Raw genomic sequence first — 22,954 nt, forward strand, 5'->3', positions numbered from 1 at the left:
AGCTGATTCTCGCTTCCTCCGAACGCTTCCGATCTCGGCCGATCTCCTGCACCGGAGGCAGTGCTGCGTTTTAGCTGCGTGTCCTCCTCGCGTCCACAGCGTCCATCTCTGACACTGTTTCCATCATGGTGGACGTTTTGATGTTGATGTTTTTCGCCATCGTTGGCCTCGTCTTCCTCTCCTACATCATCTACCTGCTGTGATGATGATGATGATAATGATGATGAAGCGTCCTGCTCGGCCACACAAACGGTTGCTGCACAGGCGATCACGGGATGTGTGTGTTTTCCCCTGTCCTGCATCCCTGGTTTCCATCATGGACAATGGTAGGGGAGTGTTTCATTGCACATTATAAATGTGATATTTTACACTACAGGGAGGATTTTACTTGCAAATGTCTGTGTAGCTTTCCATTTATGTAGGCTGCAGCCTGTAATAGTGGGAAATGATCACACTATTTCACTTGACTGAGCTAATACGATTACTTATCCTTGATAAACTACATGTTTGATGCCAGCTGCCATCTGTTTCAGGGAGAGGAGCCGGGTCAAGACTCGATGGGTTCCTCATTCGGAGCTCTCCTGTAGGAGGGGCAGAGCAATCCAGCTGAGATAAACAACTGGACAAGAAGTGGAAGCCCCCACTTCTCCTCCTCCTTTATTGGGTCAGGGTCCTCCTACAAAATGTCACTGCTCCCACTTATTTGCAATCAGTCTAACCAGTGTATTATCTATGCTACTGAAGGTTGTGCATGCTCCTCTTTAAAGGAGGAGACATGTTACCTCTGCACAAGTCCTATACATCCATGGATGCAGGACGGTCTCGTAGTGTTGAGCGTAATACAAGGTGTAGAATTTGCCTTTCTAGCAACACTGTGAGCTGATTTTATTTTTTATGTTCAGTTTTGACCGTATCATCCTTACGACTTTGTGGCCAACCCTCCTGTACTCATTGTTTTTGCCTTGGTTGAGTCAGCCTTCACGTCAGTGTTACATTACTTTATTCACGTGCTGCCAATATGTTCTTCTCCTCACTACTATCAAGATTCTCTGTCAGGTTCAAGCCAAGGGGAATGTTTCACTTATATGACTCAGTGTTCTGTACATTAACCATGTTTGTCTGTTTCTGTTTATTACGTTGGCTGCAAAATGACGTCTACGGGGAGCAATGATGTCATTTCAGAAATGCATCAACCGTATGCTCCTCTCAGTTTTACCACCAAACATATCTATTATGTGTTATGTGTCGATGATGTTAAGTTTACTGATGCACTGATGATTTACTGAGGTTAATGACAGTATTTCACATGACATGTCTAATAAAGATGATTTCGGTAAACCCAGTTTGCTTTCTCGTCATTTCAACACTATATTATTTTAATTTTTTTCCGACGTCCGTAATCATTTATTTCTGCTGCACAGAGCATTGCTGACCTTTAATGCTCTCATCATTCCTAATGTCTGTGTGATCTATATCTTAGTATATATATTTATTTGCATAATTGGAAAGTGACATAAGGGATATAATACTGGGAGACAGAAGAGTATGACTTCCATCAAAGATCCCTGGCTGGCCCAAAACAGGGACATTACGCAAATATTACTTTGAAAATAAGCTTTTATATTTGGTGTGGACTGCTCATGAGACTATTCTTATCAAAATAATGTCTATTGTACTTCATGGATTATTAGATTTCTACGGCCTACTGCTACATTGCCTCCATGCTGAGGTGTATTATGGAACAGTATTATTATATTATTATATCCTGAACTATATAATTCAGGACTGTGCTGCTGTAGCCCGGTGGTATATAAATTAGAGTCATTGACCTTGATGGAGTGGGAGATCTGCAGTGCAATAAGGACTATAAATTCCTCCCGTCACAACAAATATATTCCTTCATGGGACATAATCTCATTAAACTCTGTCTGATGCATGTTTGTGAAGGAGGACTCACAATGTCCTGTTTTAAAGATGTAAGCATCCTGCTCAATGTTTCCTGTCGGTTTAAGCACATTTGGCACGGTGGTGTGAGCACATGCTGTCCTGCAGATGGTGCTGTTCACCTACATAAGGCTGTGGAGAATCAGCCGATGGCAGTCTAACCATGGAAAGAACAGGTGATTTCAATTTAACAGTCACAGTTGATGAAAATCAGCAGATTTGTTACGTTTGAATGCCTTTAAATGCACTAATTCAGCAAATGTTAGCCCTTAGTTTAAGGCATATGAATGTGTTATTGATGTTTTTATACAACTAACTTATTTCTTCTTGTTTTACAGTGTATTTGAATAAATTATTATATTTTGAAAAACGTAACATAAAACGTATTTGTGAGTGAAACATGTCAGACAAGTCAAACATTATAAAGTCTATCTCTTCAGGACTTGTTCTTGTGGTGTGATTGTCACAGAGACCTGATATCGTATCGACTGGAACTCGGTTCTATTGTGGCTTGAAAACAAGATTCATTTCTAATTTGTCATTTATTTAACAGATGAAGGATTGCTGTCTTCCTCATCTTGCTCTCCAATGACTCTCCAAGGTGAAAGGTCAGCTTTCTTTAGTTACATATTTTGAGATTTTTTTGCATTCCTTTAAGTAATCTTAATCTTTTTAACCTTTAAAACATGCTTTCCATGAACATATTCTAAAAACCCACTACATTCCCCCATGGAAGAAATAGAAATAGTAAGTACAATTACCAAACACTTACCAGACAGCTGGTTAGCTTAACTTGGCTTAACTTAGTTTAGCTTAATTTAGCGCAAAGTCTGGAAACGAGGGGATAAAGCTAGCCAGACAAATTAAACAAACAGAATGTAGCATGTCAATAAGTGAGGTTTAGTGGTGCTGGTAGGTGCATTTTGTCACTTTTCGACTAAGCTAGGCTAGCTGTTTCCCTCTGTTTCTAGTCTCTATGCTAAGCTAAGCTAACCAGCTGCTAGCTTTAGCTTCATATTCAGCATACAGACATGAGAGTGGTACCAGCCTTCTCATCGACTCTCAGCTAGAAAGCACACATGCATATTTTCCATGCTTTAGTGTCTGTGTGTGTGTGTGTGTGTGTGTGTGTGTGTGTGTGTGTGTGTGTGTGTGTGTGTGTGTGTGTGTGCGCGCACACACGCCTCACAGTGTTGCAATCCTCCTCTGAACACTTAGCTAAAGTTTCTCCCACATGTGTGCAGACAGACCCACTGTGGGAAATAATCGGAATTCCTCTACTGATAGTATAATCTACCACTCACACACAGCATTACAATACACCCGCTGTTCTGTCTGAGAGCACACACACACACACACACATAGTCTACACACTCACACACACATGCAGTCATCTCACTTCAAACAGCATCTTTGGCTCAGATCAAACGACGCTGCAGCAGTCTACAGTAGAGGGTGTTGAGGAAAGCGAAGGATGCACTGAAGCTGGACTGTAGAAAGTAGGGCAAGGTTTGTTTGGTTGTTTGCAGCTCTGCATGTTGCATGAACTTCTTGTCCTGCATTCCTGACCCTCATTCCTCCCCTTCACTCTACCGGCCTGTCACACCGCTTCTAAATACCAAATCAGATCATGTCACAGCTATGTTATGCGTCCCATTGAATCAAAATAAACCAGAACAGGTGCTCTTTTGTTTTCCAGCTGCAGGGGCCTTGGGTTTCCCCACGAGCAGTATTTCTGGGTAGATGCCGTAATACGGGACATTTGTAAAGTGTTTATGATTACTCTATAAGGTCAAATCACCCTGGCACTGCTGCAGCTGCTGGCATTTCTGAGCATTCTGTAATCTGCTTATGTTTTCCTTTCTCCTTGGGATGATGGCATGACGCTGGTAAAAATGTGCACAACGTGACAACGCTGCCAGATGTTTTCAGTGCAGAATTTAAAGGTCGAAAAAACATCATATCTAATACATAAACAACACATATCAGGTTTGTGTCAGTCCTTAAGAATATCCCACTGTGGATTTTGTTTCTCCTTTGGATTAGTTGCTACACTACGTGTGGCTCTTGATGCTAGTTTGTAACAACGTCTCCTCTCTGTGTCACCTGTAACCTCTTGCAACCTTTTTCCGGATGCCAATGAGATGGAGTTGTGGGAGGAGAGAGCGGCGAGCGATTGAGTGTAATAATACAATAGATGGAGAGGCGAGGGGTGGCGGCCTGGAGAGGATAGAGACAGAGCAAATAAAGAAAAAGGAGGCAGTGAAAGAAAGGAGAGAGGGAGGGAAGAGTGGGGGGTTATATGTACTTAGCAATGGCCTTCGGTGGTGGAGTTCCTGTTGTTGTGGGGAGGGAGTTTCCCTCCGCACTGGCCGAGAGGAAAACGACAGAGGATGTCTTTTTCCTGGCTGACCAAGAATGCCCGGGCATCGAGGTCTTTCCTCCACTCGTGTGTGTTTTTATACAAGTTCATGCCAGAGTTTTAATGCTAATGATACGACCTGCTGTCCTTCTGTTTCACTCTGAAGGGCGGCCAATGTTGCTCTGATGCATTAACATTTTAGCAAAGAGGCGAGCACAGGGGGGGAAACATTCCTCCCAGAGGCACAGGGATATGTGCTCTTACACTACAGGTCGGACTACACGTCCCAACATGCTCCCCCCCCAAAAAAAAGGGGGCGGGGGCCACGAATCCCGCCAGCCAATGGCTTTGTGTTTGGGGTTCTATGGTTGGTGTGTTGCACGGCAGCTGTTGTCAATGGCAACAGAGTTTTTCAGGGAAGCATGAGCTGGACAGCTGGTTGAGGGTCCCTCAGTCCTCCACCGGGAGTCACATGATCCCCTCCAGTAGCCAATCTCAGCCCTCCGCCCTCCTCTCTGCCTCGCTCCTTCTCTCTCATTTGCTCGCTCTGGCTCTCTTCGGGTGCAGCAGGAGGGGGAGGGGAGATGGATAGAGGGGAGGGAAGTGGATACAGAGAGGGAGGGAGGGGAGGCGAGGCGACAGCTCACACAGGGAACGAGTGCAAGAGCTTCAGAACGAAAACGGAGAGCGGGACTCTTCACTCTGCGTGGTTATCAAGGAGAGAGGCGAGGATCCCACGCACACCCTGTTTGCCCTCCAACCTCCTACACCCGGAGCAGCAGGAGAAGGAGAGGAGACGGAGAAAAGGACAAGACGGGAGTGTTTGGTTGGGTGTACTAGACTGTCACTCTCAGAGACACAAGGAAAGGCAGAGCCATGCCTCTGTGGGGAGGCGCAGCCGTCGGCGGCCAGGCTGCCTCGCCTGTGTGAGGAGAGCACGATTGGATTGCTGTTGGGAATACTGAACAAGGAAAAGAAGAAGAAGAAGAAGAAAAAGAAGGAACAAGGCAGACAGCCGGCTATCTCGTGCCATGACAGGGAACAGGAGGAGGGAGGAGGCTCGCTGAAATCATGGACCAGGTGAGGATGGAGAGGAGGAGAGGAAGGGAGGGACTGAAGGGGAAGTGAAGGGGACCACCAGCTTTAGTGTTCTTCACACTCACACCTCGCTGACACAAAACACACACAGAGCAGCAGCAGCATTCATAACATCCATCATCCCTTTTTCCATTCCCTCAAGGTGAAAACAAACAGCACAGCACGCTGCTTATCCTGCGATGTGTTTTCTGCTCCCCCGGCGAGCTAGGTCTCACTCTTGGGGGGGGGGGGGGCCGGCGGAGGTGCTGCCACCACCGGCAAGTGCCAGGCCTCTGGAGGGATGACACAGCTGAAAACATCACCAGCTTAGCTCTGCTATACCGGGCATAAGATCAACACTTTGGGAGTGGACAGAGAGAGAGAGAGAGAGAGAGAGAGAGAGAGAGAGAGAGAGAGAGAGAGAGAGAGAGAGAGAGAAGCATTCAAAAAAGAGGGGTGTGGCTCAGTGTGGTGGGTTAACAGGCATCCTCGGTCACGATCCGTCTTAAGATGTCATGCACAAATTGCCCCCCCCCCCCCCCCCCCCCCCGCCTGGAGTCAGGATGGTGGAGACGGGAGACGGGATGTGTGCAACAGGGTTCCCATCCAGAGGCTCAGATGAGCCTTTGTACCACCGTGTGCTCGTGTCACCAGCCTGTACAGAGACTGTCATCGCTCAGCTTGTTTACTGTGGGAGCAGCTGATGCTTGATGAATTTGCCACCTTCACCCTCATCACAGACACTATTTGTTAATATTTGGAGTGTTTTACAGCTTCTGTGTGAGGTGAGGGCGGATCGCTGCTGCTGTCAGCAGGTGTTGTATCCGGGCTGGAAGCAACCAGCTGCTTGTAGTTGAGCATGTGATGAATGGTTTTAGAGGAGGAGAGAGAGCGCAGACACCCTCCTCGTATCTCCCCTACGTTACACTCAAACGCACTGCCAGTGTGTGTCCTAGCCACTGATTACCTCATCCCTCCCTCCCTCCCTCCATTGCTTCTCCTTTGCGTCCTCTCCTCCTGAGGTGGAAGTGTTGTGAGCATCAGGTTTGTGACTAAGGAGGAGGAGCAGGAGGGGGAGACAAGGAGGGGTGTACGTGTGAGACACCCCAGCCCAACCCTTCATTTGGCTGAATAATGCATGTGGTCTCCCGTCTGTGTCCGCTCGCTCAGGTCAGGGTGACGTTAGCCCCCCAGTAATAGCAGGGATGATGTCATCACTGCTGCTGGTCAGACTGTGTGTGTGTGTGTGTGTGTGTTTGGGTGAACACATTTGTCGGAGGCATGCCATGTTTTTCACTCGTTTATGCGTTTTCTTTCTAACTCTTAACCTTATTTCCCCAAATTGGAAGCCTCAGGCAATAACACAGAGCACACAGTGTGTCTGCGTCCATGGGTCATGGCCTCAGTGTTATAGACACACACACACACACACTTTCAGTATCAGTTCACATTTCTGCACCACAAAAAAAAACAAGAACGGTGTAGTTTACAGCACAATGTACCTCACACAGGAAACAAAAAACTATTTATAAGACTGCGCAGTGCCGCGAAAAATGCTGACACAGCGCGGCCTTGGTGCAGCGCTGAGGCTGGGCCGGTGTCATTTCAATAAATGGACCACATTGTGACGTAACGGCCAAATTTGGTTACAGCACTTCCTGTTCATCACGTGCCCGCGTGTCATTGTCGTTTTGTGAAAGCTTTATCTCTCCCTGCGCTTCCTGCTGAAGGCCTCCGTCAGCCTGGTGTTCCTAGATGATTCTGGATACACAGCACATGTCTCGAGAAGGACCTCCTGTCATTTGGCAGCGTAAAGTAAACGGAGGCGTATGGTGTTTACTATAGTCATGGAAAGGCTGAAAAAGTTTACAGGACAGTATCTGTGTTTGTCTTTGTCCTCTTTTTTTCTGTTCGGCGCAAGGACGGACACACACATGTGCAAAAGCACGGCGATAAGGAGGGCAGCGGCTCAGCGAGGAACAAGAAAAACGCCGGTTACACAAAGCGTCTGTGAGAGGGACTCAAGGGCAGCGGTGGGACACCTCTTTCTCTCACAGTCTGCATTCTGCTGCACTCGAGTAATGCCGCTCTCTGCACACGATGTAACTCGTCCTACTTTTCTAAGTTTATAAAACACACTGACCGACACCGGGACAGTTCTCACTGCAAAGAAAAAAAAAACACTTGCGTGAGGACGATTAAAATGCCAGACCCGATGCAAATCAGTTTGGGTCCATAGAGTGCTTTCCGATCAATAGTCATTAACGGACCTGAGCGGGGCTGTGGTGGCTGCTGATGCCTTCTGGGTTTGGGGTATTCTGACCACATCCATCATACAGAAACAAGTGGTTTCTCTTGCAAGCCAAGGAGAAAAAGCTAGTGTTGGATCATAAAAGACAGAGCAAGTTCCAGGGATAATGTTGTCGAACTCCTGACTGCTGTACGTAGACGAGTGTTTCACTACAGCGGAGGGAATCCCTGATACTTCTGGATGAACCTCAGTGATGTGGACAGGGCTGCTGTGTTCACGCTGCCGTCTGAACACGACTCCCCAGAGGCCCGGCTTGGGCGGCAAGGCGACATATGTCTAACTGTACTATGTGTGTGTATGTACACCAGCGAGTGTGTGTGTGTGTGTGTGTGTGTGTGTGAGTTCCTGTGGCTCCCAGCCAGAGTTATCTTGCAAATTGTTTTGTCTGTTTCCCACAGATGTGACTGAAGTGGACTGCCGTCAAAATTAGCTCAGAGCGAAGCAGCCGCGGAGGGAGATATTTTATGAGAAGTGTGTGTGTGTGTGTGTGTGTGTGTGTGTGTGTGTTGTGTGTGTGAGAAAAGAAAGGGTCTTGTTAAGTTACAAACGAGATAGTGAGAGGGAATGTGGAAGACAACAAGTGTGAGAGAGGGACGGATAAAGGAAAAGCCTCATGGTGGAACAGGTGGTCTAATCTGAAGCCCCACCCATTGCACCCCCGAAGCCCCCCTGCCTGCAGCTCTCCAATCTTTGGACTCTTAGGAATTTCTTGCGCTATTGTCCTGAGCGGTGGAGACTGAAAGACTCGCAAAGAATGAACTTTGTATGCGTATTTGCATCTAAATTGAATTTAAACGCACGTATATAAGCATATATATTGATCTTCCCGCCCATGCGGAGAGCTTTAGGAGGAAAGTTGAGTTTCTAAGCTGCTTTTGCTTGTGATGAGCGACGCATTCAGAGGATTTGAGGGACATTTGTGGGACGTGATGCTGTGGGAGTTGTAGATTGATTACAAGGTCTCTGTAGCAGATGAAGCATGCAGTCTGAATGTACACAAAACAAATTTGGTGCAGATTTACAGATATTGTTGTGCTATTTTGCATCTTTTAACCATATATCAAAACATATTCAGAAGTAGCTGACAACATATTTAAATGATGTCAACTGTAAGATGAGGAGGCTTTTGCATGTGAAGGATGTCAGTAGAGGGTTGGTGTTCTTAATTTCAGGCTCCGTCGGATTTTCAGGCGGGAGATAGCCGAATGGTAGATGCCTGCAGGCAAGACAATGGGCAAATTGTCCCGTGAAGGAAAACTAGGACACTCCATCTCCAGGAAGTAAACAGCTCCCGTTCAGCTCAGGACGACTACTTTGGACCTCAACCTCCAATGCACTTGAGTGGCGACCGATGCATGAATGCAGATGGCAAGGGGGGGGGGGGGGGGGGGTTCTCCAGCAGGGGTCAGAGGTCAGCCCGTGTGGTTAAAGCCCTTCCTGTCAGCAGCACTTTGCATCAGTCCAGCCCATGTCTGGGATCCGAGTGCGGATGACACGGGATGAGCAGCGGTAAAAAGAACGAAACAGAGGGATTAGGTTTATCGGTAGCATCCAATTATGAGGCTGTTTGCTACCGACTTGGTCCACTTTAAGCTCAGGGGTCTGATGCGCTCGGTTTGACATACTTTTCATTTCAACTTGTGACCCCCGCAGTCTGTTTCTATCTCTTGGTATCCTCCGTCTTTTACATCCACGACATGATGTCGGTCTGGAATGAACAGCTGTGCAGCTGATGCCTGCTGTTTCATTGGTTGATAATTAATCAAAGCACATGTGATGCCCTACTGTTAGCGGGCACCACAGCTGCATATCAATACTGAACCGCTCGCTGAACAAGCCATGGGCCTCTTGGCCTATTTTCCAAACTACTGAAGATACAAACAATTAACTTGTCTATCTGAACTACATCTGAGTTGTGATTTTAAAGATATTTCCCAGTGTTTTCTGTCTATACCGTCCCCGTGTTTCACCACATTCAGGCCCTCTTTGTTGTATTTTGTGGCTCACACATTCAGAACAGAACAGACTGTTCCTTTAAATGTTGCTCAGTCAGCCACATTGTTTTTTTTGCCATATTTTGGGCTCAGGCTGCATCAGTATCATCGCCATAAATCCTGTTAAATCCCACTGATGGGGATCAAATGAAAAACTCACCACAGAGCTGCATCTGAGGACAACTCCTCCACCCTGACCCCACCTCATCCTGCAACCGCTGCCCTGAGCCCTCCTGTGGCCTCCAAACGCAACTGCGGCTCAATTTCTATCTTTTCCGAGGGGTTTAAGGATTATCTATTTAGGGAAATCTCTGCAAATGAACAGATGGTGGTCTTTTTACAGAATTCAACCCAGAATAACAAGTTTGTTTTGCTGAAGGTGACGGTGCACATTTATGTTAATTCCACATGGGAAGCGTATTATCATCCCCTCTTGGTGACCTCTCACCCGCATTGTTCGCAGTAGGAAATGTGCAGCACTTTGCGTTATTAACGTGTGTCTACTCATTTAGATCAATGTCTACGAATCTGTCGTGATTAAAATATATAAAAAATTGTCATCTTTATCAGCATTTTGCTTGTTAAAAATGTGTTTCTGTGAGTGTTGACATTCCTCTTCAGTATATCTCTGGTGTATATTTTTTAAAGGCTTCAGAGGTGAGCAATGCCAATGTTCCCTCTGTTCTTATCTCTGTCTGTGATTTAGATTTAAGCATGAAGTCTGACATTAGAATTACAATTCTATGAGACCGATAACAGCATTTAGGGTGTGTGAAACAAATGTTTCTGCACCGATGGTTGGCTGGGTGAAGACAGGGACCTTCCTGAAGGTTAAAAATCTGTCAACGTATTCTGTCCTCCAAAAGGAGAACACTCTGCTTTAAGGCCGTGTCTAGACAAACTTATCTCTGAGTTTTAAGGCGAGGAAACGCTCGGATTAGGATATGATCCCCCTCGAACATGCAGGATTAGACAGTTTACTGTATATTCTGTGAGAGGTGTGGCTTAAAGTTTTTGTTGTACCACAAATGCTCACTGTCGTTGGGTCTTCCAATCGATCAGTAATCTTTTTATGAGAGGATGCATGATTATTCAAATGAGGTGTATGATAGGAGTGTGTGCTACATTATGAAAATGATGGGCGTAGTTGGTTTAATTAAGTTTAGACTGCATTTTAGGGTTTTATTCAAACAAGTAAAAGTTATCTAGATTAAAACCTCTTTCATTTTTACACACTTGGCCAAGAAGGCTCCATGAATCGTATCAATAAACAAGAATATAAATACACATTCTATCTCTGGAAAAACAATGCTTTTTTTTTAGGGGCAGGAGATTAGTTTAGTTGAACAAATCTTAATTCTGCTGTTTGGCAAAGGTGATCATTACAGCCGAAAAGTTGTCGAAGCTTCAGGTAGCTGCCAGGATGAAAGCAATATTCACTGTTTAACCTGATTTAGGCAAAATAGCCTCCTGGAAACATTTTTAGGATTGATCATCAAATCATGTCGCAGTGTTTTTCCAATTCACAAGTCATTCAGTTTTCCATTGTCCATTGATGTGTATTCAGGCGGGCATATTCGGGGAACATGCCACCTACTCTAATAATATGCCATTCTAATTTTACCCAAGTTATTGTCAGACATTCCTGACTCATCAGTGACCAGCAGAAACATCTGATGTAGACAGTTTTGCTGGTATCAGATGGACTGGTTCCCGAATGTGACTTCAGGACACATTTCATCCTTAGAGCTCATTTCCATTGTCTGACCCGATGTGCCGCGGGAAGTGATGCTAGAGGCAGGAAGTGGAGCTGTGAAAGGTAAAGAGGCTGCAGACGCATTCGGGCTGTATGAAGTAACGGGCAGCAGGAAGGAAGCGTGCAGCGCTGCTACTGGAACTACTGCTTATTCTTCCTCTCTGTCTCTCAGAAGAGGTTGAACTACAGGGATGTCCTTAGAGTGTGTGCCAAGCATTTATAGTAACAGCTAACGTTTATAGAAACAGTGGAATACTCTGTGTGATTCACTTGTTGTTGTCTGGAGCTTTGAGCAATAGATGGAGACGGACTGGAGACTTTGGGGAGTTGAATCAGGGGTCATTTGTGCGAACGGTGACACCTGAACTTCCCCTAGTCTCCTCCTCAGACTCGCCGTGTTTCCTTCTCTTTGTTCCTTTATCTCAAACGCTCCCACGTGGCTGTTCTAATCAGCTCTCGCCATGTTAAGGCCTAAAAAAGTAGAAGCTCAGCTTTTCATGTGCGGGGGTGAGATAGTGTATCAGCTTGTACAGAAAGATAGGACTTAAACTGCCTTGGAACCGTTTTTGACGATCGGCCTACATACATAAAACCCAGTGAAATGTCAAAAGTGAGGTGTTGATACAAAGGCTTGTATCGGTGGTAAAAACCAGCGTAAAAAGGGCTCAATTTAAGGTTGAGAAAGTTCTGTAGCATGTCCAGCCAAGAGCACTGGCTGGTGGTGGTCCTTGGCTTGCATGTGTGTGTGTGTGTTTCTGCGTTCTTGTCCTCAATGAGTCATTCTCTCCAGTACCCTGCCCAGCCGAACGTCCTTTCCAATAGCCAAGGCTCCAACTTAGACCTGTCTCTGCTACCGTGCAAGCCGTCGTGTCCACAGGCTCATGGTTGTGTTCTGTCTGAATGACTGCGGTCTGCAGAAGAATGAGCGAGGCAGCTGCAAGAGAGAAGGGGGATTAAAATGAAATGTAGCGCGGGGCGAGGCGGGGAGAGAAAACGGGTCAGCAGGTCAGCAGAGGAACACACGAGACAAGAATAAAGACTGAGATATTGACCTTTTACTGAAAATCAAAAACTGTCATCTTTAGACAATGTGATGGAGGTTCCTTCATGGCCATAGTTTCAAAAAACAACACAAATCAAGTTTAGGTGCATTTTTATTGTCTTGAATTCCTTGCACCGATCAGAAGACCCTGACTTTGCTTGTTTTCGACCGTTTACTTCAAATCATGTATACATTACATCACAGCGTGTCATTTTTCAAACAGAAACCAATGGCGACCCACAACGGCGGGGAAAAAAACATCCAAAATCTGAACTGTACAGCCCACATTGGAACATGCTCAGATAAAATATAAAGTACACATGATTTGCACACACCTGACATAAACGTTGTTTCCACCTGGCCAGAAATAAAAGTTAGAAAATAAATAATTTCTGGTGTTAAAAACACCAAACTCTTATCTATTATAGGTTCAAAGGAGACAAGGGAGCAATTAGAATGGGTTTATGATTGAGCCTGAGCAAAGGCTGCAGTCTGGACTCTTCAGTCATTTACGTGAAAATGTAAACATTTCGATCAAGGATCAAAATGCCTGTGCGGTGCAGTGACAAACGCCTGTCTGTGCTGCCCGGTCAGCTGTTTCCTCCCCTCGTGCCAGTTGTCCGGCCAGACAAAGAGGACTCCTCCTGTCGCGGAGAAAGGGGGAATTTACAGCTCCAACCGTAACCCCCCCGCCCCCCCCCCCCCTCTCTCTCAACCGTCCCAAACCCCCTTCAAAGGAGTGCCACAGGAGCCTCTGTGTCAACAGCCAGAGACAACCAGAGTGTGAGACTCACTCGCATGTCCACATCTCATTCACATGTACGCAAATATCCAAAGCTCTCCCTCACTCGTCATCCACATCCACGTCTCAATCACACTCTTACGGTCACGTATGTGTCCGTACATGCTTAGCAATAAGCAGCTGAACGTTACATGTTAAGCTTCAGCATATGTGAGCTCATAGTCCACATTTCTCTGGCTCCTGATCTCTGGCCGAGCACTCACCGGACACATTTCACTCCATCAGGCCCAGACAGCGATAATCTTCTTATTACATCTGAGACCTGGACAGAGAAAATGTTACTCTTTATATCAAATCCACTGAGCCAAAGAGAGAGAGAGAGAGAGAGAGAGAGAGGACTTGCACAGTGTGTCATTTTGGCTCTCAGCAGTAGGAAAACCACCCGAGCATCTTCATTAAATGCAACTGTATCAAGAAGAGGGATAGTGTGGCCATGTGTTACACACTCCAGAGAGGCCTAAAGTAAATGATGCTGAAAAGATCTGGCAACTATACACTCCCTGGCCTGGAAGTATGCGTGTGCAGAGCGGGGCGACGGACGTTCACTGAAGGGGACCGACTCTATGACTTGTGGGATACGGAGTGAAACTGAGGAGATTTGAAAGAATGAGAGGTGGGGGGGGGGGGGGGCAGAAAGAGGCGTAGTTGGAATAAATGGAGTGACCACAATTGATTGTAGCATACCAGCGCACACTCTCTGTGAAGTGGCCTAGAATGGTATGGAGGATGGCGGGGGGGATGCCCAACCACCACTCCCTCCATCCCACCCTCGCCTCCGCAGTCTCAGCAGCAGAATGGGGAAAAGCAGGACAAGCCAGCGGAGGGGAGGTGGGAGTCAGGACTAGGGCGGGGCGCGGTCAAGCGAGTAAATGATGATGGTTGTTTATGGGTTTGTCCTTCAAGGCGCCAGGCTATGTGTGTGTGATTATATAATGACCGAGGGGAGACTCTGGATGCTCCCTGCTCGTCTCCGGCCGGCCCTAAAGGGAAAGAGATCGTGGCGCGTCTCCTCACATCACCGTTAGATCGAGGCTTACTCAGAGGGGGGGGGGGGGCATACCCGGCGCCTGGGGCTGTGTGTCAGTGACTAAGGCTGACCCAGAGACGCAGCACGAGGACAGGAGAGAGACATCAAGTGCAGTATGTCAGATAAAAGCCACGTCGTTTGGCTAGATGTGGATAGAGTTACAGCTCTTTCCCTGCATTTCAAACTCAGCATTTTGAAATATGCTGACCCACCTGCTCAGATACGACACACAACTCTTCCTCCTTCCTCCTCTCTGCACCTCTCAGTCTCAGAACATCAATAATAGAAAGCCCATTTTTCTCGCCTGACAGGCAAATTGATGTGTGGCGTGAGCATGTATCTGCATGCCATCTGGGATGAGATGTGGACGAACGTCAGCACAGGAGGGGTTGACTAACATCGGATCATTCTTCCCACAGAGAAGTGTCGGGGCACAGGCTGATGTACAATAGAAAACACATGGGCGGCAGATAGAGGCTGCAGAGATAGATCCAGATCTGAGGTCAGAGAAGATGTTGGAAAAAAGGTCCAGCTGTGATTGGCCTCACGCTCCTTGACCCCCCCCCCCCCAAAAAAAGCAAGCTCCGCGGCCCTCCCTATTTCTCAGAGACCATCTGCCCTGCTCTCTCACCTTAAGACCAGGCTACTGCTGCAAAGCCTCTCTGGGCTCTCACTCTGCCACGGTGGATTTAAAAAAAACGTACTTTGGCCTCATAACTAACCTGGAGGGGAGAGTTTGGATCACATGTGGTAATTATCCGTCTCAAATGGGAGATGAGGGAAGGTCATGACTAGGACTTTCGTAGAGTGTGTCCTCTTTAAGCCCTTGGCTGCGGTATTGTGTGTCTCGGAGCGGGCCAGATGCAGAGAGAGCAAGGCAGACCGAGGAGACATGTTGAGATGGAGGCTGAGTTGGCAGCTGCGGCTCTTGGCGTGGGAAGCCTCCCGTAAGATGCTTTCCCCCCCCCCTGTATGACTCCAGACTGTTTCCCCAAAGGCAGGCAGGCAGGCAGGCTCTTCTGAAGGGGCTCTCTGATACTTGCACCCCTCAGAGTAATAGTAGCCACATGGGCCTCCAGCTGTCAGCCAGCAACACATTATTTTTAATCTTCTTTAACTGTTTTCCTTCATCTGGACCTAAACTAATATTTACACCCCTATCTATATCGAGGAGCATATATACAGTAGTGTGAAGGCGTGGGACTTCCTGGCAGCAGTCTGAAGTTCCTGCTCTTGATGAGTAACCTTCCCCTGACTGTACTGCCCGTCTATTGGTTCACACGAGCAGTGTTCATCTGCAGCCGAAAGGGGCTAAAAATACACGTTTTCTGAGAATGTGTGGTCCGCTCTGTCTGGGCGTGGAGGGAATTCTGACATCTCTCAATGAGGTGCACTTTCATTATACGCTTTGTTCAGCCCGTCTCTGTTGTGTCCCTGTGTTTATCATGAGTCACTCTCTGAATTGGACTGATGTGCCTTTTGTTAGTAACACTGTTTTATGATAAGGCTATATGAGACTTTTCACATCGAATGCATCCCATTTCATAAATTTGTGGTTTACTACTTTTCCGGTCCATCAGGATTATGAGGAAGCTTCTCAGTGTCGCCATAAAGAGAAAAGAGCTGCCAGTTTATCGGTCAATCTGTTTTTAGAATCAATTCCTCATTTAAGTCATTTTTTTTGAAGCAAAGAAGCCAGAAATTCTCAAATGTGAATATTTGTTCCTCTATGAAAGTGCAGTCAAGATGTTTGGCTTTATAGACCAAACGATTAATCAATTAATTAAGCAAATAATCTGAAGATGAATCCGTAGTGAAAATAATCACTTTCTTTTTTACAGCATCAATTCAACTTGATCATTTGAGATTCCACACACTTTGATCTTGTGTTTAGGTTTATTTGAGTATTTCCATTTTACGTTTTTTTATACTTTTACTTCAATACATTTCAAATGGAAATATTGTCCCTTTTACATCTATTTGATAGCTGCAGTTACTTTTCACATTAAACAAACATATAATGAGCAAAGTAAACGGATACTTAAAGGAATAGGCCTACTGATAATGATTTTGAACGCAGAACTTCTACTTAGTATCAGTAATAATAGACTAACAGATCATCTTTAGGCTGATTAACTTGTCCTACATACTTTCATATATTGTTAAATAACAAGACCTTTACAGTTCTTTTCAGAATGTGCATGAACGTTTTCTTGTTTCGTTTCTTAAATCCGTGCTTTGACTTACTGTCTCGTTGGCATCAGTGACCCCTCCCGTCCTGCACACAAATGTCTTGGCACAGCCAGAGGGAGCCCCTCTAATTTGACTGCCTTCTATTCCCACAGTGTCAAGGCCACAATACAACCGTAGTATTTTCCGGTAAAGATATCAACCATAAAAAGCTTAGACTTCCTGTACCGAAGATCAGGAATTATCCTTTAGTCAATTAAACTAAATATTGAGCCAACGTGCATTTCTTCAACTGCAATCATTTTACAAAACCTATAAGAAACAAATTAGTAATTGTTAAGATATAGTTTCCAGAACTGTGTCAAGGCGGGTACCCACATTCATTATGACTATTCAACAGTGATAAAGAAGTATTTAGATATTTTACTGAAGTAAAAGCAGCAGAACCACAGTGAAGAAATACCCTGTTACAAGTAAATGTCATATATTACATTTTGACTGAAATAAAAGCACGAAAAAAACATCAAAATATAATTAAAGTACAACAATTAAAAGCCCTCATTGTGCAGTAAAGATGGTGCAAATTTTGATTGGTTCACATACTGATGGATAGCTTAATCTCCAGCCTAATAATAGATAATCATTTATAAGTTGACTTATATTTTGTGTTTATATTCTGAATCTGCAACATAACAAGTAACTAATTAAAACAAATGTAAAGGAGTAAAAAGTACAATATTGGCTTCCGAAATGTCATGGAGTAGAATTATAAAGTAACATAAAGTGGAAATACTCAACTAAAGTAGAAGTACCTCAAAATGATCGTCTTCTTAAATAGGCCTATACGTGAAATACTTTCACGTGTTACTGATTCCACCACTTTTGTTGAAACTTGGACACGTTCCCGCTCAGGACTTTACTTTGAAGGCGGAGTCTCCTGACTTCCGGTGTCCCTCCATGTGCATTGACGGTGCTTGCAGAGAGTTTCCAGGCAGGGCCGAGCACAGAGGGATTTAGTTATGTACAACTGACTGCGGTCTGGCGGAAGAAGAAGAAGAAGAAGAAGAAGAAGAAGAAGAAGAAGAAGAAGAAGAAGAAGAAGAAGAAGAAGAAGAAGAAGAAGAAGAAGAAGAAGAAGAAGAAGAAGAAGAAGAAGAAGAAGAAGAAGAAGAAGAAGAGGATGAGGAGGGGGTGAGCGCATTGAACGGCCCGAAACAACGGGAACAGAGAAGGGGCTCTTTTTTTTGTTTTTGTTTGTTTTTCCCCTCAGCAGGAAGGAAGCGGGATAAGTGTTGAACATATAAGTTGTGTGCTTGACCGGAGCATTGTTACTCTCAGAGCTGCCTCTGCAGCAACACGATCTGCCTCTCCTCGTTGCAGCCCAACAGTCTCTGCTGTCCAATGAATGGAGTTGCTTTCTGCCTTGTTGGAATACCACCCTACTCTGAGCACCACGTAAGTACAGCGGGGGGGGGGGGCTGCTTGTTGATCAACGCGCTGGTACCTGGACGTCATTGTGTGTTTGGACAGGCTGAAGTGCAGCGCGGTGCTGCTGGTCAGAGAGCGTGATTTCCTAAGAGGATTAACACTAGTTTGCATAGCCTCTGTGTACACACACACACACACGCACGCACGAACATACTCGGCTACATACTGTGCATAAACCAAAGTGTTTGATCAGTGTTCCTCCGCAGCTTTTGTTCAACCATTGTTGACGGCAAAATAGTGCGCAGCCGAACGAATTTATCGGCTGCTCTTCACTAAAGTGAGCCACTACAGCCACATTTCTAACGCCCCGGGTTGCTCCAGTCTTTTGTCGGCCTCTCGCTGCACCAGGAGGCGGGCAGGCTGTCAGTGTGAGACGGGACGTCCCACACAGAGATGGGTGTTTTCAGGCAAGCGAGTCAGTTAATTGGCTCTATATGGAGATCCACTGGACTCCCATCGCTGTTGATGTTTTTACTCACACAAGCAGGCCATCAAGTCAATGAGCATCACAAGACGTCACAGCCACCAGCAGAAAGAAACTCCGTCATAACTGTATTATACAACCATAGTGTGATGCATGCGACCTCTGTTTTATATTCTGCGACAAAAAAAAGAAGTAAGATGAACCAAGTTCTGGTGACTTTGTTAAAGTATATGAAATTCCTCCTGCTGTGACTTCAGGAATGTGTTTTGAAGCATTGATGTGTCATAGTGAAGTCATGAGGTAAGATATGTCACCATGGGCGGTGGCCTGCTTGTCAAAGGGGGCATATGGTTTGGTATGCTGTGTGTGTGTGTGTGTGTGTGTGTGTGTGTGTGTGTGTGTGTGTGTGTGTGTGTGTGTGTGTGTGTGTGTGTGTGTGTGTGTGTGTGTGTGTGTGTGTGTGTGTGTGTCTGCTTGCTTTGATTCAACCCCAGAGGCTCCATGTGTGATGTGGTTGTGTCAGGGAGTTGCTTGGTCCTCTGGTAACCCTTGTGTGTGTGTGTGTGTGTGTGTGTGTGTGTGTGTGTGTGTTATGAGGTTATATTTGCCAGTGTCTCTCCTGTGCGTTGCATTATCGCTCTTTGCTAATCATCCTCTGCTGTCTCTCTACCACTCTGTGTGCTCAGTCTCACAAAATTGTGGGGGTGATTTTTTTTTTTTTTCTGTGTGCTCGTGAATTCCCCCCCCCCCCCCCTGGTTTTTCCAGCTACCTTTGCTGTTCTCTGTCGTGGTTGAGTTCATCCCCTCCAGCAAAGAATAACGTTTCCTCCTCTGTGGTCACGCTTTAATTGAACCTCTCTGGTTGTATGTGGCGGCGAACGGTCCCTTCAAACACGCTGAATTCCCTTTTATCTTTTTTCAATTTGACGCTTGTTTCGTATAGTCTTGTAGTAAAACACTTTGTAATGTAACCACTGGTGTGCCCAAAAAACTGTCACATTAATGAAGTCAAGAAGTCATGAAACTACCTTCAAAGTGTCTGATGTCCTCCAGTGTGTGTGTCTCTCTCTGACCTCAACTTCTCTAATCTCAGTCCCCGACCTCCTTCATACCTGACCTTTGACCCTGCATGTCTCAGCCAACACCCAGCTCTCATTCAGCCGGGTTCCAAGTACACCGCTTAGATGCGGCGACCGGCAGTGAGATGTAAAATGACACTGTAATCTGTTTAAATGTTTAATTTGCCAAAATGAGACACGGGGTAAATGAGGCTTTGTGTGTCTGTTCAGCATCCGAGCGCGGTAGAGAGGAAGGCACGGGAGTGTTGAGCAGTTGTACGGAGACGTCCAGTGGGACAGGTTCAATGTTGTTAGCAGGCCTGCTCTAATGGTGTGTGGGTGAGATCAATAGAGGCAGTGGACGGCAGGGCGGGGTCGAGGGCAGGGCGAGCACGATGTCTAATGCTGCATTGTGCCACGTGATGCCTGAGTGGATTGACGAAGGGAAACACGAGAGCGCTTTTATGAAAAATCTTGATCCGGTCGATGTTAAAGCCGCTCTCTTGTCCCGGCGGCATGTGCACCACCGCAGGCTAACGCAGCGTGACCCCGCAGTCTCCCGAGGGTGTCCAGACATGACTTGCGCGCTATCAACGACCGAGCATTTTTCTTTTTTCTTGCTGATCCATGACCTTTGCTCTTTCTCCCGATCTGAGGACTGTCTTTACGTAATAGCTTCCTAACAGGTCATGCTCAAACTTCAGACGAAGGCTTCGGCTGATCGCAGGACAGCAACCTCAGAAAGGTTGCAAACCTCAGACCACAGAGGCCCCTATCCAGTCAGCAGGTCCAGGATCAGCTCCATGTCAAAGGCACCGTTAACTGAAAGCAGCTGCATGATGCTGCAGAGGGAAGCATTTTCTGTGATCATTTGCAGATGGTTTCACCTCGTATAGTAGGCACATACTGCACTGCTGTGAATTTATGAGATTCTTCGTACAGAGTATGCCGCTTCAATGCTGTGTACCGGGGGTTTCTAACCTGGGGGGGCCACCACCTGAGGGGTTGTGATGCGATTAGCAGGACAGAAAAACATGTTTTTACCGCACAATATTCTGCTTTTACTTTACTTTTTTCTCGTGAATAGCAGAATTTAACCCATGAAAATAATTCACAATCAATCTGAGAAGGAAAATGTCTCTCTTGAGGAACAGTAATAATGTAAATACATAACACAGGTTTTACAGTTCCTCGTAGTACATCACATGTAGTATTTTGATTCTGATTTAGTGTATAATACAATACTGTATTATTTCCTTTTTGTCCTACCGGAAAGGGATGAAGAAGTCGCGTGACACTTTGAGGTGGGACGAGTTCACCAACAGCCCACCCTGTTGTGCATTGCATTATGGGAGAGGAGTGAACAGCATTAGTCTATGCTGAACGTGCGACATACCCCGAACCATGACATGCGTATTCTGTCCACATGCTGTCTTTTACTGCGTCGGTGGACACACACAGAGAGCTCGGTATAGTTGAAGTGTGTGTTACAGAGCGCCCTGCAGCGGACCGTTAACGCCATTAAAACATCTCTCACACCCTCACACCTCCGCCCTCCTATACCTTGGACACCGTCACCCCCGCTGCATTCCTCAACTCCGAGGCCTCGAGACAACAGCTGCACCGCACCTCGCGCCCACAATCATTAACCTGGAGAGTGTGTGTGTGTGTGTGTGTGTGTGTGTGTGTGCTGACACACTTTAATCACACACACACACACACACGGCCAAGCACAGGTGTTCACGAATATAGACTCTCCAGCATGTTTACATCACACTTTAAGGAGTTAAACACTTGAATCATAATTTGAGTGCAGGTGCATGAAACATGGCCTCACACACACACACACACACACACACACACACACTGTATTCAGATGCGTTCTGTTTTGAAGATCAGACTCCTCTCCCCCCCGACGTTTGCCCGAGGAAGTCCTTGATGCTGTACAAACATGGCGTGGCGAGTGTATAGGTGGGCGAAGGACATCAGTCATCGCTGACCTTGTTTACTGTGGTGAGAGAGAGGGGAGCGGCTGCTGTAGTGCAGCTCTGCAAAGCAGCTGTGTTTCTGTTGCTAATGGCTCTTTATTGATCTCCCTCTAGTCAGTCCAGTCAGTTGGTCTCCGTCTCTTTTTTTTACATGTAAACTATTGCGTTTGTCTGCGAGTTTAATTATGAGCGTGATCGTGTCTATTGTCAGTTTATTTAAAAGTTCAGTTTCCCCTTTTGTATTCTTGCTAAGTGGCTTTTAAGTCATTGTGTCACACTGACCTGCTGTGTTGAATATGTCCTGTATCTGCTTGCTCCAAGTCCTTGTTGGAGACTCGATGTTTTTTAGGTCGGCATCATTTTAACCCCTTTTTTTCCAGAGTCAGTCCGGCATACTTGGTATCTTTTGAACCTTTTTGGGATCCCCACTGGAGCTCGATCAAAGCTAGGCTGCACAGCACGACTGAGCCAGTGGTGGGCAGGCCGGTTGAAGAGGTTCATTCGTTGTTGTTTAGGTTACTGGTGAATGTGCACGCGTAGTTGCGTCGTGCTTCTATAGAGTTCAGACGTTGAAGGCGTGTTGTGTTTTCCAATGTTATTATCTGAGAGGAGTTCACAAGGGTTGATTTCTCCGATGGAAGCTGCAGCGATTGACCCTTACTCACTTGATACCACTGTTTTCTGTTTCAGCTCATAGAACTAATGTGGAGCATTTTAGGTAAAGTGAGTTGAGGCCAGAGATCAATGTGCCCCTACAAACTGAGGAGGCCTACTTGACTAGCATCCTAAGGGGTTCCCTTCTACTTTCATTTGCTCTTATTTCTCTGTTTCTCCCTCGATTTCAACATATTAGCTGGACATGAAGCTTACCTGTCCAGAGAAGTGCCAGATCTCGTACCCAGTCATCACACGTCTTCTTTCCTGTGTCCCAGCTGGACTCGTTTCATGTGGCGTCTTTGACTCGCAGGCACCGGGAGGTTTGTTGTGAAACAAAGCCTCTCTCAGAAACAGATGAGGACTAATTAGATTCAGCCTGTTGATCTGGGGCCTGCGTCAGTACCGCTTTGTATGTGCGCCTGCAGAGACCCTGTCTGGACGTGTGTGTGTGTGTGTGTGTGTGTGTGTGTGTGTGTGTGTGTGTGTGTGTGTGTGTGTGTGTGTGTGTCTCAGTGTGTTAAAAATAAGATCCAGCAGTGTACATGAGGGGCTGTATGTATGAGGTATGAAGAACAGGTCGGGTCTTGTTCTGAAATGCAGACTTGTCCTTGTCTGTATCTGTCTGCAGTGTTGGCCCGAAGGCGGCGAGACCGGGTTTGAATCGGGGTCAAGGTTCATAGGTGAGGGGGGGGGCCCCCCTCGTCACGCACTTGTCCCCCAGTAAACAGGCTAAAGAGGCAGGAGGGAACCCCTGTCACTGTGTGCGGCAGGTCCCACGGGGGGTTAAGCAGGGGCCGCTGTTCATCGCCACTCAGATGATCGCGTCCGGCATCT

At 46.2% G+C, this 22,954-nt stretch overlaps 1 protein-coding gene across 6 annotated transcripts in view; it reads left to right on the forward strand.

Annotated features, from left to right (window-relative positions):
* The first annotated feature begins 4,941 nt into the window (after positions 1-4,941).
* arhgap23a (Rho GTPase activating protein 23a) overlaps positions 4,942-22,954 on the forward strand; it is a 61,844-nt gene continuing 43,831 nt past the window's right edge. For 4 of the 6 annotated variants that reach the window (XM_076085722.1, XM_076085723.1, XM_076085720.1 and 1 more), the window contains exon 1: positions 16,731-17,960. In XM_076085722.1, coding sequence (XP_075941837.1) covers positions 17,907-17,960 — 54 coding nt within the window. In that variant the 5' untranslated portion in view covers positions 16,731-17,906. Of the gene's footprint in view, positions 5,387-16,726; positions 17,961-22,954 lie in introns of those variants that run through there. The other 2 variants (XM_076085719.1, XM_076085721.1) reach the window with 2 other exon arrangements.

Source organism: Anarhichas minor, unplaced genomic scaffold (genome assembly GCF_050575085.1).
Source record: "Anarhichas minor isolate MPS153535 unplaced genomic scaffold, ASM5057508v1 ptg000007l, whole genome shotgun sequence".
NCBI lineage: Eukaryota > Metazoa > Chordata > Actinopteri > Perciformes > Anarhichadidae > Anarhichas > Anarhichas minor.